The sequence below is a fragment of the Amblyomma maculatum genome, chromosome 10 (genome assembly GCF_055883805.1).
Source record: "Amblyomma maculatum isolate TAMU_Amacu chromosome 10, ASM5588380v1, whole genome shotgun sequence".
Classification (NCBI taxonomy): Eukaryota; Metazoa; Arthropoda; class Arachnida; order Ixodida; family Ixodidae; genus Amblyomma; species Amblyomma maculatum.
The window spans coordinates 25,734,571-25,750,017 of record NC_139353.1 but is presented as its reverse complement, the minus strand read 5'-3'; the positions used below and the strand labels follow the sequence as shown (position 1 = coordinate 25,750,017).

The 15,447-nt window shown below is 47.8% G+C and overlaps 1 protein-coding gene across 2 annotated transcripts; it reads left to right on the top strand.

The window, feature by feature from the left end:
• Nucleotides 1-423: 423 nt before the first annotated feature.
• Nucleotides 424-15,053, top strand: LOC146175929 (peptidoglycan-recognition protein SC2-like). 2 transcript variants are annotated; one of them, XM_084582301.1, is made up of 4 exons: nucleotides 424-812; nucleotides 5,949-6,146; nucleotides 11,897-12,102; nucleotides 14,884-15,053. In XM_084582301.1, exons 1-4 carry the CDS (start codon nucleotides 743-745, stop codon nucleotides 15,013-15,015), a joined length of 606 nt encoding a protein of 201 aa, XP_084438427.1. In that variant the 5' UTR covers nucleotides 424-742; the 3' UTR covers nucleotides 15,016-15,053. The 2 variants fall into 2 exon arrangements, with proteins under 2 accessions (XP_084438427.1, XP_084438428.1); XM_084582302.1 differs by lacking the exon at nucleotides 424-812 and adding an exon at nucleotides 1,993-2,092.
• The last annotated feature ends 394 nt before the right edge of the window (nucleotides 15,054-15,447 follow it).

The window sequence follows — 15,447 nt, the reverse complement described above, 5'->3', positions numbered from 1 at the left end:
CATTCACCCTTCCGAAAATCACGCGAGCCTTTCTTCCGATATGACGCCCCGCGTTACGTGACAACATGCCGACATTCGCAAAGTCGCTTTCTGTGCTGTGGTGTTACGTTCACTGATGACAATTCGCTTATCCTCTATTGATTGTTGCAGCCGCGCTCGCCCAACTCCTACCTGTTTGTTTCACCGGGAAACCCCCCGGTTAGATGAGCGTGCGAGGAGAGAGTTATGGGAAAAACAGCTGGGAGCGGTTGCTTGTTCACTCACCCTTCCGAAAATCACGCGAGCCTTTCTTCCGATATGACGCCCCGCGTTACGTGACAACATGCCGACATTCGCAAAGTCGCTTTCTGTGCTGTGGTGTTACGTTCACTGATGACAATTCGCTATGCGTTTGTAGGACACACCTCGTCACGTGCGTGGTATGGAATCTGTTGGCAAAACATTCTACGCGCTTGTGTGGGACGGTGATGAGAAGAATGGACGGTATTTCTCAATGTGGCGTATAACACATCGGAAACGAGGCGCGCGTTGCACACCATTCCTGCAATAGTGGTTCTGACAGTGGCAGTGTGCCTGAAGCAGAGAGTAGGAAAACGCTATCTCGATATCGGGGGTCGTGCGCAAAACCGGACGGCGTGGGATCTGGCGCTCTTTAGAAGTTGCCGAACCAGCGGTGCAGGGGAGACATACGCCCGAGCGGGTCCTCTGATTGCGGTGAACAAGCGTCGTGTTCGTCGCAAGCATGCCGAAAGCCAGCAGTAGTCTCCTCGCACTTGTAGCGGTGGGAGCGGTGCTAACAGCCACCACGGTCGGTGAGTATATTATTCATTTTTAATCAGCAAAACCCGTTTCACCCTATGAATGTCATCGTGTCAATTACAATAATGAAGTGGTCTGCTAAATGAACAGCTCACCTGGCCACACAATGTCTGCATACAGAGTGTGTTCCTTTCTTCTTATGAAACAGTCGAGCTTGCCCGCAGTATTACATTTACTGACCAGATTTCGCTGAAGTCATTTAGCATTTGATATCTATGCATATGAGAACGATTGAATCAGAACAGTGGAGTATTTTATGAAACTTAAATATACACTGTGGGCGCATCGTATAGGCAACCCACGCTTGAAAGTGTTTGCTCGCAAAAAGAAAATTTTGTATCTTAAGGCATGTCTCATTAAGAACATTCCCTTTCTATTCAGATCATTCCATTATTAGAGTCGTTAAGCATAGCACTCCGTGAAAGGTATCATCGAAACCCGTCCGCTAGATGTAGCAACGCAGATGGTCAGTTACACAACGTATGCAGAGCCGTGTCACATATGTTAGAGCTTATGGAACATTATTTGTGAATTTTATCCATCACCACTGATGGCCAGAACCCACTTCATAAGAGAGGTCTGCAGTATTGGAAGGTTTAGAAAATCTAACATATCTTGCAAAGGGATAAGGGAAAGAGGTTTCAAGTTATTTTTATTCGATTCAGATTTCGACGTGTCCCAGCTCGTCCTTAACGGCCTTTAAAAGAACGAAAACAAGACCGTTTTAATGCGTCGTGCTGTCTATCCAGATAGGCTGCAAATGCTCAAGCCTTATATATACATTCAAAAGACTCGGCGCTGAAGTTGAGCCGCGTTTTCTCTTCTTGTTTGTGTGCACGGTAAAGGAGGCCAGATATCGCTAATTAATCACAAGCCAGACGCACTACTTGACGCCCATGTCTTCGCTCTGGCTAGTGCAAAGCAAGGTGCCCGCATGTACTGAGTGATCCCATAACTCATGCGCTGAGGGAAACGTGCAAAACACGCTCTCTCTTAAACCTTACCTGTACCCCCTTCAGGCGCTACGTCTACATATTTGGACGCGACGCGAAATTCGCTATATCTTTGCACGTAGGGCAAATGTCCGCCTTTGAATTTGGCGCCCGTAACATTACGACCCGCCCTTTTAAGTATGTGGCGCTACCTCTTGTAGCTACAGCGAAATGAATTTGTAAACACCACGGCCGGTCTCGAGGGAGAGCGCGCGCGTTTTAGACCCGCCCTGGTAAACACCCAGTAAAGATGGATGTCTCAACGTTTTCCGCCGGGACGAGTGAGTACCTCCTATTTTTGCATGCGTCTCTTCAAACCGATGCCTGATAATGATGTTTATTTTAGAGAATGTGTCAATAATGGAATGTAGAAGCTGCACGAAGTTGCATGTTTTCATTGTGCTTCAGCGGACTTTTTGAGTTTCGCTTCCACGAATGTGGACGCGGTGTCTTAGGACTGCCGTCATGTACGCATAACCTACGTTCCTTGCGGAACGAGAGGGTCTGCGTTGCCTGTGTGCCGCAGAGCGCCGTACCACAGCGAGAGTTTTAGTTGTACGGAAGCCCATGCGTTCGCGAGATTTCAAAAAGTAATGCAGCGCCATCTATGTGCATAATTAAAAACCTTCCTTTTTACTTTTCACAAGTACGTACGAAGTCAGGCCAGGTCAAGTCAATCCAACATCCAAACGGTTTTGGTTTTGTTTCTAGCTCACTTTAGCGCTATCGCATCGTCTGCATCATCGCAGTGTTTCTGTCATAGTGCTTGTTTTCCTGTCGTAGTGTTGGCGATTGTGAATAAATTGGATCGTCTGCCTCTGCTGCGTTCAGCTTGAAAAAAGTATATCCGGCGTACTACCGCCACTCTTGAGTGTTTGATGTGAACTTCGTCTGCTGCTGCGCTCAGGAAAATGTGTCCAGCAATCTACCTTCGTTCTTGAGTGCGATATGGGTTAGAAGTGCTGTACGGATGTTGAATATTTCGTCATAGCCCGTTCTAGTATTCTCTAGGACTCATACTGTTTGGTTATTTAGACTAGACCGATATCGAGGCGCTTATCGTGCGGCCCCGTCGACGTGAACCGCGAAGCAGAATGTATGCATCAAGAAACGCCACGCTGAACATCGACAGCATTCCTGAAGTACTTTCCGTCGGCAGTTCCGCTTTGAGAAAACAGATTTTCCTTTGTACATAATGCACTTAGCGTACCAGAGCGCGTCACGAGCGCCCAGGGAGTGTGCGTTTCGGTGCACAAAGCGCTCTGCACGTGCTTACGCAGATTGGCGTACCCTAACAGGCTGTGGGACCTACAGGAGTACTTTGGTCGCCACTACAGCGTGATTTCGAGTATCACTAACAAGATGATGATCCACATAGAATGCAACTTCGACCATTTACTGGACGACCTCACAAGACACGAATGGATGTCACTTTCAACTTAGAGGAGATGAGCAAGGTTGTATTTTACTAAGGATGCATGACGTTGCAATTGAAAAAAAAATTTGATGTTCCTGTATGGTTTAATTAATGAGTTGCACTTCTAGAAGTCCCTTTCCTAAGTGTGTGATGTTTACTAATATGCAATTCTTGTCTGACTCTATCTGTAATCTTCCCCAGCTTGTCACTTCTGCTATTGCCATTTGAGGATGATGTCTTTTGAGCACTGAAACTCTTTCTACTTAAGAATATTTCTGAGTGCTTATGTCAGGCAGCTTGGTAGTGCTCTGAAGATTTTGTGGCCTGTGGAAAATTGTGTATAAAATTATGTAACAACTGATATTCTACATTACTTTTAATTTAGCTTTCTCTGTTTCCTGCCAAATGCCTAATTTGTATCATAAGGAGGAGTGCCGTATACAAGTATTGCTCTTTTTGGCTACTTTGCTAATATGCCTGTGTATGCACCTAAAAATGTTGCATTGTGTTTGCCCATTTCAAGGTCATGTCCTCAACTTACTATACAACATATGCATTGTTGTGTTTATGATTCTGAACTGTAGATATAATTCATTTCAGGCTATTAATCACAAAGGATCACCACTCCCAAACTGTTTTGCAATCATTGATGGGACAGCCTGACCAATATGTAGGCCATCAAAAAACCAGCGCATATACTTCTCAGGGCATAAAAGGCTGCATGCTTTAAAATATCAAGCTATGATGCGTCCTAATGGTTTAATATGCGAGCTGGATGGGCCGCATCCAGGATACATGCATGACTCTGGTGAGTTTTACTACCACAGTTTCATTATTAGTGTTAGCTCATTTTTGCACATGATTCCCCAACACAGTTTTAAGGAATACAGCCTGTAATCTGGCTGTTTAGTACAGGCCTATCTGAAAATCATTATCAAATTACATAATTGTACATATTTGTTGACACAAAAGATCAAGAAGGAAATTTAAATTTTTTGACTATGGGCTGGACGTCGTGTACAATTATGGGAATGTTGAAATTCCCAAGAGTGAGGATATACTGGGAAACAGCAACGCGTATCCCTACAATTGCCGATTCCATGAGCGTAAAGCACTTTTTCAAGCTCAGGGCTGCTCTCCACATCACTGATGCAAATGCACCACGAGACGCGAGCACACAGGACAAGTTCTGGAAGGTACAACCCCTTCTGAAAACGTTCAGGCAGCGATGTTTGGAGTTGGGTCATTTAGAACACTGCAGTATTGATGAACAAATGATTGCTTTCACTGGCCGTGTCCCTGCCAAACAATTTGTTAAAAGAAAACCCAATCCTGAAGGTGTCGAGGTGTTCGTGCGATGCAGCTCTGACGGCGTAGCCCATGATTTTGAATTTTCTCAGGGCAAGGCCGGGCGCCGGAGTTAGCATTGGACATTCACACCTCGGACTTGGTGGCTCCATCGTGATGTGGCTTGTTGAGAACATGCCAAAAGGGATGAACTTGAGAGTCTTTATGGACAACTAATTCACTTTTGTGAAGCTCTTTCTTGAGCTGAAAGAGATGGGAATTTTGTCAAGCGGAGCAATAAGGGTGAATCGGTTACATGGTTGCTCAATGAAAACGGAGAAGGAACTGAAGAATACAGGAAGAAGAAGCTCTGATCAGGATATATCAGAAAATGGTGACATTGCTCTCGTGCGTTAGCATGACAATGGGATTGTGAACATTGCTTCAACTGCCATGGGAATAGGGGAAGTTAGCATGGTGCGAAGGTGGAGCAAAGCTTTACAATCGCACATTGATATTGAGAGCCCGCAAGTCATCCTGCAGTACAACAAGTACATGGGGGACGTCGACGAGATCGATTTTTTAATGCGTACAAGGACAGGAAAGGATCCACTGCGTACAAGGAAGAGGAAGTGGCCGGTGCAGGTGATATCGCATATTATTTCCTTTTCTCTCGTCAACAGCTGGCTTTAGTACATTAGAGATGCAAACAAAGGAAAACTGCCAAAAAGAAGCACGCTAGAGTTGCTCGCGTTCCAGAGTGATGTGATGTCGCCTGCAACAAAGCACCTCCAAAGAAGCGAGGCCGACCGAGCAACAAAACGCCACAGGTGGCCTCAAAGAAGCGTCGCAACTCGGACCCAATGCCGACAAACACAACGCGCTACGATGGCAACAGCCATTGGCCCCAGGTTCTCAACGCGCCAAACGCACAAAGATGCTGAGCGTGAGGGCTGTACATCCAAGAGCCGTGTTCGGTGCCGCAAATGTGGAATTTTTCTTTGCTTCATCGTCACAGAAGGACTGTTTCAATCTATTCCATTAGTCTTGAACCAGTCACTATTTTAACCCTGTGTATTCTCAGAGAAAGAATTTATTCATATGTATTGATTCCTTAGAAAATGCTGAAAATATTGAAATGTCCATTCATTTAGCAGCTTTAAGGCGCTATGTCCACATATGTGGACGCAAACAAAATGTGTTCAAATATAAACATTTTCGCATAGTCTTTTATATTTGGAGTCTTCCTGGCCTACTGATCGTGTATAGTGCAAAAAAAAAAATCCTTTCAGCAAATTTAATTAGCGCCTGAAGGGGATATAGAACTTCGTATTGTTGCCAGGTTGATCAAACTAAGTGTAGTATCTGAAGCTATTTCTTGAACAATCAGCACGTATACCTATATAACGAATGCCCTCACCGGTGATGCGCAGAGGCCCAAGGATGCCCTGGTGTGGAGATCGTTCCTCGCAGCGGCTGGGGAGCACGGGCGCCACGAAGCCGAGTCGCCATGAAAGATCCGAGTGCCCGGTTCGTGTTTATCCACCACACCACGGGCGCCCAGTGTAAGGACAAGGCCAGCTGTAGCCGATCCATTCGAGGACACCAAAACTACCACATGGACAAGAACGGTAAGAATGCGGCGGAAGTCACGTCTTTCCGCCCTAGAGAACTCAAGTTAGAAGAGTTTCACTCGAGTCGTGTTACTTTTTACTTTGCCTTCTTCCAAGCACCATGTTATTAAACATTCACATTTCTTTCTGCAGTATTTGACTCGTGGTGTAGTAGTAATAGCAACACAGTAATCAACTTTCGCCATAGCTAATTTTAATCATTCTATATTTCGTATGAATCTGATAGTGAGATACAATACACTGTTTATGGCTGGCTGGTGAATAAAGCAGGCAATGTTTTCATCTGCCTGGTTACAGGGTCGTCATTTCAGTAGCGACGGCTTCAATGCAACGTTGATTAATTTTTTCAAGGAGCATTGTCTAGCTTGAACTAGAATACAGGTGTACATCCGTGCTTTCTTTAGATTCTATCACTGCAGCAGCCTTTTAGCAGGCTAAAAGCTGCATCTTTTCAGGCGAGAATTCCTGGCATAGGCGCTCATTAGTTATAGTCGCCAACAATCATCTGTGGCGAGAATCGCTGGCGTCATCACGCCAGGAGGAAAGGTTGTGCTGCAACCTTCATGAAGAGGTTGGGTATCATCCGGGTTCCTCGTTTCCACTGAGACTTATTTATACTTTCGCGATAAATCTGAATATCACAATGGAGGCATATACAGCCCTCCCCGAGCTCATAAGGATATTTTCGGTCCGCTTTTCCTCAAAGCCCAGCAGCTGGCGCAGAGGCAACCCCTCCTCATTCTCGGCGACTTTAATGCGCATCACCGCGCTTGGGGCTACCACTATGACTCTGCTAAAGGTCGACGCCTTTGGAATGACTGGCATACGCACCAGCTGACCCTTATCACGGACGTGTCCTACCCCACTAGACACGGTACGGGCCTACAGCGTGATACAACGGCGGATCTTGCCTTTACGAACTCCGGAGTTAAAGCGACTTGTGTCACACTCACGAAAACTTTGGGTCACACTCACGACTTGGTGTCACACTCACGAAAACTTTGATTTCGAGTGATCACTTCGTACTCGAAATCGTAATACACGAGCCCACCAGGCAATGTACGCGGCCGGCTCAGGTGATTGACTGGGACTCCTTCCGGACGCACAGGAAACAGCAGCACAAACCTCCCGCTATTACTGATATCAAGGCGTGGACAACCGAAATTGTCAAACAAGTGGCCGACGCCACTCAAACCGTCGAGTTAGAAGACAGTATCCCACACTGCGACCGCTACTACGCCCATCTGTGGGAGCGCAAGAAGTCGCTCGAAGCTCTACTTGCCACTCGGAAATGGGACCGCAATGTCCGGCGTAGACTGGCGCGCGCACATACGAATATCGAGAACTATGCAATAGAATTCACTCGACAGAGCTGGCACAGCATATGTGACCAGATGAACAAGACTCCAAACGCTCGTAAGACGTGGAACCTCCTTCGACATTTACTCGACCCAGCAGGAGGCAAGCTCCAGACACGCCAACAGCTCGAGCGAATCTTCCACCAGTATCCTGGCACGTCTGATGAGCTCAAACAAGAGCTTATAAATACTTACATCTGCCCTGAACCAACAACCAACCTCCCCTTCTATCAGGGCGCGGACAATCTCTGTCTAGACGCTCCAATCACTTTTGCGGAGGTCCGAGCAGAACTCAATCGCCTCAAGACGACTTCGGCGGCCGGCCGTGACCGCATTTCAAATAAAATGCTTAGGAATCTAGACGACGCATTCATTCATGCTCTTACCGACTATTTTCAAGAATGTTGGGCCAGCGGTACCATCCCTAAAGAGTGGAAATGCGCCAGTCTAGTCCTCATCCCCAAGCCGGGCAAACCACCAACCTTGGCCAACCTCCGTCCCATCTCTCTCACGTCCTGCGTTGGGAAGCTGATGGAACACGTTATCCAGACCAGACTCTCACGATACCTTGAAGACAACCATCTTCTACCAGACACAATGTTCGGCTTCCGTCCTCATTTAGCGGCCCCGGACATTATGCTTCTTCTCCATCATGAGGTAGTCATGAGACGTACACTAGACACGAAAGTCATCGTCGGCCTCGATTTTGCCAAGGCATTCGACAACGTCCTCCATGAAGCGATTCTTCAACAACTTCAAGCTCTCGGTGTTGGACATTGCATGTATGCGTACATCCGAAACTTTCTCACCGACCGCACAGTGCAACTTAAAGCCGGCACTGGAGATCCTTCCATCACCTCTCCGGGAAACCGTGGCGCGCCGCAAGGCGCCGTACTTTCGCCGATGCTTTTTAACGTCGCACTGATAGGCCTGCCCTAAGCTACTGGCCGACACCCCCCACCTGCATCACAGCATTTATGCTGACGACCTCACACTTTGGATCACGCGCGGCAGTGACGGCCAGATTGAAGAGACTTTACAGACCGCGATCGAACGGATTGGAGATTATCTAAGTACAGTTGGCTTCACTTGCTCGGCGACAAAGTCCGAGTATATCATCATCCCTTCCCCGGGACGACGCCCTTCAAATATACTTCCTGACATCAACCTCCAGGTGCAAGGAAACCCGATTCCTCGAACAGACAACATCAGGATCTTGGGCTTGCATTACAGGCCAACGGCAGCAACAACATCACGATCCAACGCATCGACCAGTCGGTTGTACAGATCGGACGCCTCCTTAAGCGAATCTCCAACAAACATCATGGCATGCGAGAGTCCAACCTCCTGCGCCTCGTTCAAGCTTTCATCTGCTCCCGCATCACCTACTCTGGACCCTACTTACGTCTCACTCGGGCCGAAAGCGAACGGCTAGAGGCGTCACTTCGAAAAGCATACAAGACGGCCCTAGGTCTTCACATGTCCACAGCTACCCATAAGCTCATGGCTCTCGGAATCTCCAATACCGTGAGCGAACTGATCGAGGCAACCCTCACCGCCCAGTATGAGCGGCTCTCACTCACACACGCTGGCCGAGCGGTATTGCAGCAAGTTGGGATCTCCCCGCCCAGATCGGCCCCAAGTTACGCTGAACTTACACCGGAATATCGCCTAAATCTCAGCATTCCTGCCATTCCCAAACGGATACACCCGGAACACCACGCCGAGAGACGGGCCGATCGGGCTCGTCAATTCGAGAAACGCTTCAGTGGACGTCCGGACGTCACGTATACGGACGCCTCTTACCATCCATCGAGGCCAACGATGGTGGCGGCAGCTCTCACCCCTCACCGCAGCTGGTACACAGCCTGCAGCATTCGCAATGCAGAAACAGTCACCGCAGCTGAGGAGGTTGCCATTGCGCTAGCGCTAGCCGACCCTAATACCAAAGTTGTCATCAGTGACTTTCAACAGGCTGTTCGCAATTACGATGCTGGCCGTATCTCTTGCCAGGCGTTACACATTCTACGTTCTACAGCACCCTCTTCCACATTTCGCTTGATCGATTGATTGATTGATTGAAAACTTTATTTGTTTTTTGGAGGTTTGTTAGCGGCGGAGGTCGAGGCTTTTTCTGGAAGTCCGTCACCTCTGGCCGTGGTTGGGCCCCTAGTCCAGGGCTCCACTGAGTCGGAGCTCGCAGCTGGTGAGCCGGCTCTCCCATTGCTCCGCACGTGGTGTTTTGTTTGTGAAATGCATGATTTCTCTCGCATTCCCATGTGATGTGATATAGTGTTGGTTTTGATCCGCACCATGGGCAGCTGGCGCTATATTGTGTTGGAAAAATCTTGTTTAGTATGTGTAGGTTTGGGAAGGAGCCCGTTTGTAGTCTCCTCCATCCCGTGGCTTCTTCCTTGGTTAGTTGTTTGGTTGGCGGGGGGTAGTGGAACCCCAGCCTCTTATATAGGTTTAGTAGGTCTGAATAACTCTCTCCGCATCTGATCTGGGGGTCCTCCGGGGTGTGCGACGAACCCCAGCCTCTTATATAGGTTTAGTAGGTCTGAATAACTCTCTCCGCATCTGATCTGGGGGTCCTCCGGGGTGTGCGACGCTCCCGCTCGGCTGGTCATTCCTCGAGCTAGGTTGTCTGCCCCCTCGTTGCCCCTGATTCCCGCGTGGCTCGGCATCCAGATTATGTTTTGCTTTGGTGTCTCCTCCGAGGGCGCACCCTGTTTGAGGATCTTGAGTGCCGCACTGCTAATCCTGCCCCTAGTGTAATTCCGGCACGCCTCTTGTGAGTCTGTTAGGATGTGGAGAGGTCTCCCTGTCCTATATCCTTCTCTTACAGCCAGAGCAATGGCTATCTCTTCTGCTTCTGTTATGTCAGACACCCTGGTCGTGACACTTGCGATGTGTTCCCCTTCGTTGTTTACCACCGCTACTGCGTTTCCTTTGTGTGTTTGTGGATATCTAGAGGCGTCTGTGTAGACTGCGTCTTCCCTGTATCCCATGTTTTTCTCGTACCTAGCTGCCCTACTGCGAGCGTGGAGATTTGGATCCATGTTTCGGGGTATGGGTTGTGTGCTTATCTTTCTTCGTAGCAGATCCGGTACTGTCACTCGGCTGCTCTGCGGTTCTTCTAGCTTGCGACCTAGTCTACTTCTTTGGGCTCCAGCCCACGAGTCGCTCAGCGGAAACGCCCAGGCAAACACTCTCGCTCGAGATCTCAGCTGCCGAGCCGAGAGTATGATCAGCCACCCTGCTTCCGCTGACACTAATATATCACGCCCTTCTCTACTCACCACTTACACGGACATACTCCAGCACTACCGACTCCAAAGGTGCACATATCCTCCCGCACACCGCGATCTAACAAGACGCGAGGCCGTCCAATGGCGCAAATTACAAACTGGCAGCTTTCTACACCCCCTCTTATACAGCAGGCTCTTTTCGGATCAGATAGCCCCCATGTGTAAACACTGCTCAACTCCGGCCACACTCATACACATGGTGTGAACTTGTACACATTACCACACAGACAACACAAACACCCCAGAGACGTGGGAGTCTCTCCTGTGTACTTCCGAGCCAGCAGACCAACGCTGGCTTATCCAACGCGCGGTGGAGGCCGCGGCATCGCAAAGGATTCCTGCCGACCTCCTCTAAGTCAGCGCAACCGGCCCTTTGACTGGTCCCCTGTTTTTGGGTGCAATAAAAGAGTTCACCACCACCACCTAGTCTGCCGTTTTTCCTACACCTCGATGGACTTGAAATTCGTAGTTGGAAAATGCAATGCCCCAGGTGGTAGAAATTACTCCGTAGCCCTCCACTACGGCTCAGGCGCCCGTGTGCTGAGCGATGTCAGTGCACGTTAAAGAACCCCAGGTGGTCGAAATTTCCGGAGTCCTCCACTACGGCGTCTCTCATAGCCTGAGTTGCTTTGGGACGTCAAACCCCACAAACCAACCAACCAACCACTACGGCTCCCCTTTCTCTATTTCAACTTTCACTCCCACCTTCCTCCCTTCCCTTACGGCTCGGTTTAGGTGTCCACAGAAACAAGTGTGGCAGAGACTGCGGCTCTCCTTTCCTGTGAATCATTAGTGCCAGCATTCCTGTGATAAATTATAGGTGTGCAATTAACTACAGCAAACCGTTATCGCTAGTGCCATTAATAGCGCTATCATTTCATCGTAATTTTATTTCATTACAGCAGGGTCTTTATGTGTGCAATCCCTTATCGCATGTGCTCTTTAGACGCATTCTTTAATCACCTCTGCTTGTAATCTCCCGTCTGATTAGGCTTTTTTTTTCTTGTCTGTTAAGACGCTGCAGGTATCCAATGTTTGTATTCATTCATCAACGCTCAACTCGTTATCGTTCCCTCAGGTTGGGCAGACATCGGCTACAACTTCCTGGTGGGCGGCGATGGGCGAGTGTACGAGGGCCGTGGCTGGGGCCAGGTTGGCGCCCACACTAAAGGCTACAACAGCAACGGCATAGCCATCTCTTTCGTGGGCGACTTTACGTCCGCCACTCCCAGCGAAAACATGCTCAACGCAGCTAAGATTCTCATCGCCTGTGGCGTCAAAATGGTACGCTGCGCTGTTAAGCCTTTTATCGAAATATTTTTTGATATTAACAGCACAGGCCAATCCTTGCAATGGAAATGGTTTTACTGACCCCAGAATGCAAAGCACCACTTAACAAGGCGTCAAAATGGTACGCTGCTCTGTTAAGCCTTTTATTGAAATATTTTGGATACTAACAGCACAGGCCAATACTTGCGATGGAAATGGTTTTACTGACCCCAGAGCGCAAAGCACCACTTTACAACTTACAACGTACAGCGTCACGTTGACAGCTATATACCCAGCTTGTCACAATCTTCTGCGCTGCAGCCGAGTGATGCAGTAAATTTTCCTTGTCAATGCCCCCTAACGTAAAACCTAAAAGCGAATGCATTACCAAAACGCAGATTTAGCTACTTCAAAGGCCTCGTTACCTGGACTGACTTAAAGAATACAGAACTACTTTCTTTAGACAAGAATAATTTGAATGCATGTTTGCTTTTTTCAAAGTTTGTAACTTTCTGATGGATTGCTCGTTTGAGTAAGAGTGCGGACAAGCTGCACCGGACACGTTATGGGATCTTTAATTGCTATTTAACTGTATGAATTGCAGCCTAAGTCGCTTTTTACTTTTCGCGACAGCTGCAATGTTGGAGTGGATTTTTCGCACAGTTGTACACTTGACAATATATTGTGTTTAAAAAACCCACGGCGCATTTTCCGGTTCACAGTATACAAACTATTCCGTTCTAAGATAAATCAGTCCCTATTTGCGTTGCTTGTATGTAGGCGTCAACAAATTAGATAAATAAAGACCAAGTAGCTACGCTTATGAGGTCATTGCAGCCCGTTCGAAAACAGGAGGAAAAGATAAAAACAGACAGCTGTCTCCTCCACGTGCTTTATAGGGCCTTAGCTGACCATATAGAAATACCTGATATGCAGCTTACCATTATTGGGAATTTTAATGCAGCCTCTTCACATCAGAAGCCTTTGTATGGCAGGTTTCCAACAAGAAAGTAACACAACGTGGGGTATTCCCAATGGCCTCGAAGAAACCAACACAGACACAGGCTACTAGAGCGAACGGTAATATGTTCGTGGCTGCATTAGTACATGAAAACATCTTATTTTTAGGCAGGTAATTTTAATGAAAAACTAATTAATGCACGCTTTGATCGCGAACACATGACCTCATAAAATTGCTGGCGTCGCCGTTGTCATAGCAACTGTAACGCCAGCCGTGCTCAAGCGACCGATGCGACGAATGGGACTACCGCATGCACGACAGATATCGTTCGTTGTGCAGCGCTCAGGATTGTGTCACGCCATTTCGCTTCTCTTTTAGTATCCACCTGCTAGACAATCCGCCTTTTTCACAAACTGTGGCCTCCTCTGGGAGTGGTTGAAAATTCGTCTGCTACTGGTTGAAAACGTCCTTGGCGTCAGCGAAATGATGGTGTGTGTTCTTGACAGCTAACGCCATCTATCGCATACGCCTGTCACGAATATTAACTATGCATGGCCACCGAGAGCAGCTACGGCTGCGCCGATCGCGGAGGCCAAGAACTGCGCATGCGCAGGTGGGGTTGGTGGTTTGTTTTCAACAATGGGAGAGACGCGCATGCGCAGAGCGGCCTTGTGAAAAATGCGGATTACGCCAGATGCTAGTTTGCGATACGGATTCAAATCGACGATATGTATATATAATTACGACGCCACCGTTGGTCGTTCATCGACAGGGGCACCAATCGCTCGTTCACAAAACGAGTAGCTAGGCTACATAGAAGTCTTGTGCTGTGGCATATAATTGCATTCGTATACAACAGCATAGTAGCACGCAGGATAGTCAACGCTATAGTGGCTACACAGACGTATTTGTAGTGATGCATATAAATGAAACCACATACAGCTAGTAGCACGTAGGATAGTTAACACCATTAACTACACGAGTACAAGATAATTATCCACTTTCTGGAGTTGCCTGCGCTCCATCTAGGTACACCAAGAACACGGATTCTCACTGCTAGAGCAGCGGGCATTCCAAAGTACCGCACGAATTGCTATCCCCTAACGCAGGTGTAATTACATATAAAAAGAGACACCAATCAAGAACTATTTACTCCTACTGCAGCCTGACTTCACATAGAAACGGGGTAATTTGCCAGCCTACGGCATTCCGACAGCATTCCGAGTGATATGTCATACGATTTCGCGTTGCACGAAATGTACTACGTCCCTTATTAAAGTTGCGGGCTAACTTGCGACAAGGACCCCGACCGGAGGCATATGTACAGGTGCTGATGTAAGTAAACGGAACTTCACGTCTTTCCGTTCAAATTAAAATCACACCCTCTGCACTGAAGACAAGAAAACAATATTTGTCCAAGTGAAATAACACTGGCGTCTACTACTGGTTCGCACATACCCCGACTGCCAGTTTCTATTATGCAACGCGTGAAAAATTTTAGAAGCCAATAGCGGGCTCCGTTTACTTTTGTCCGTCCCGGTAAGTTTAATGCTATGCACTTCCTTGACTTTCATTTAATAAGTTTAGCGCCGCTGTTCGTCGTACAGCGTTCCAGTGGTGACATTCGCTTTCTCCTTGCACATAGCATAAAACTGTCAGTTAAGTAGGAGGCTAACTCACGACAGGGCTTCCAATCGATGATATAAAATTTCACAATTATTTCGCCTTCACAGCACGCAACCAGCCTTAAGTACTCTTCCAAAGTTTTTTTTTTTTTTTTGTGCCATACCCAGGCGAAGCTTAAGTGTCCCCCAATTTTTTACTGACTGTTGCAGGGCAAGATCCGTTCGGCATACTCTCTCCACGGTCACCGCGACGCCAACTGCACCGCTTGCCCGGGCAATCGCCTGTACGCCATCATCAAGACGTGGGCCCGTTACGGCGGCCAGCTCAAGAAGGTCTGCTAGTAGTAACAACATCCCCCCCCCCCCCCCCCCTCAAGCAATAAAGTCCAACTTATTCGAAAATTTCAAGTCTACGCAGCAAGGATGGGCTGTGGTAAAAACGTGTCAGTCTTTACAGGGAAGACAAGAGTGTTTAGTAGAACTTCTTGTTGGGCTTGTTGGTGCATGGCTTTCTTGTTAATATCAAATTGCACGCACATAAGAGACAAACACAGGAAGAGAACAGTGCGCTCTTTCTTGCATCATTGTTCTATTCCTGTATTTATCTTTTATGTGCGCGTAAATTGCCTTTAACAACGACGAGAAGATGAAAAGGGAGTTCCTGTTGAAGCTCCGAATCATACCGTGACTGCGCCAGCTTGCATGACTCTGTTGATAATATTGATTCCGTGGGCGTCATGTTACGATAGCGCAAACTGCCAAGGAGACGTGCGC

Coding starts and splice junctions, on each gene's coding strand:
- LOC146175929 (XM_084582301.1), top strand. CDS start 743: ATGCCGAAAGCCAGCAGTAGTCTCCTCGCACTTGTAGCGGTGGGAGCG. Junction 813..5,948: donor GCTAACAGCCACCACGGTCG/GTGAGTATATTA, acceptor GGTGATGCGCAG/AGGCCCAAGGATGCCCTGGT. Junction 6,147..11,896: donor CTACCACATGGACAAGAACG/GTAAGAATGCGG, acceptor TCGTTCCCTCAG/GTTGGGCAGACATCGGCTAC.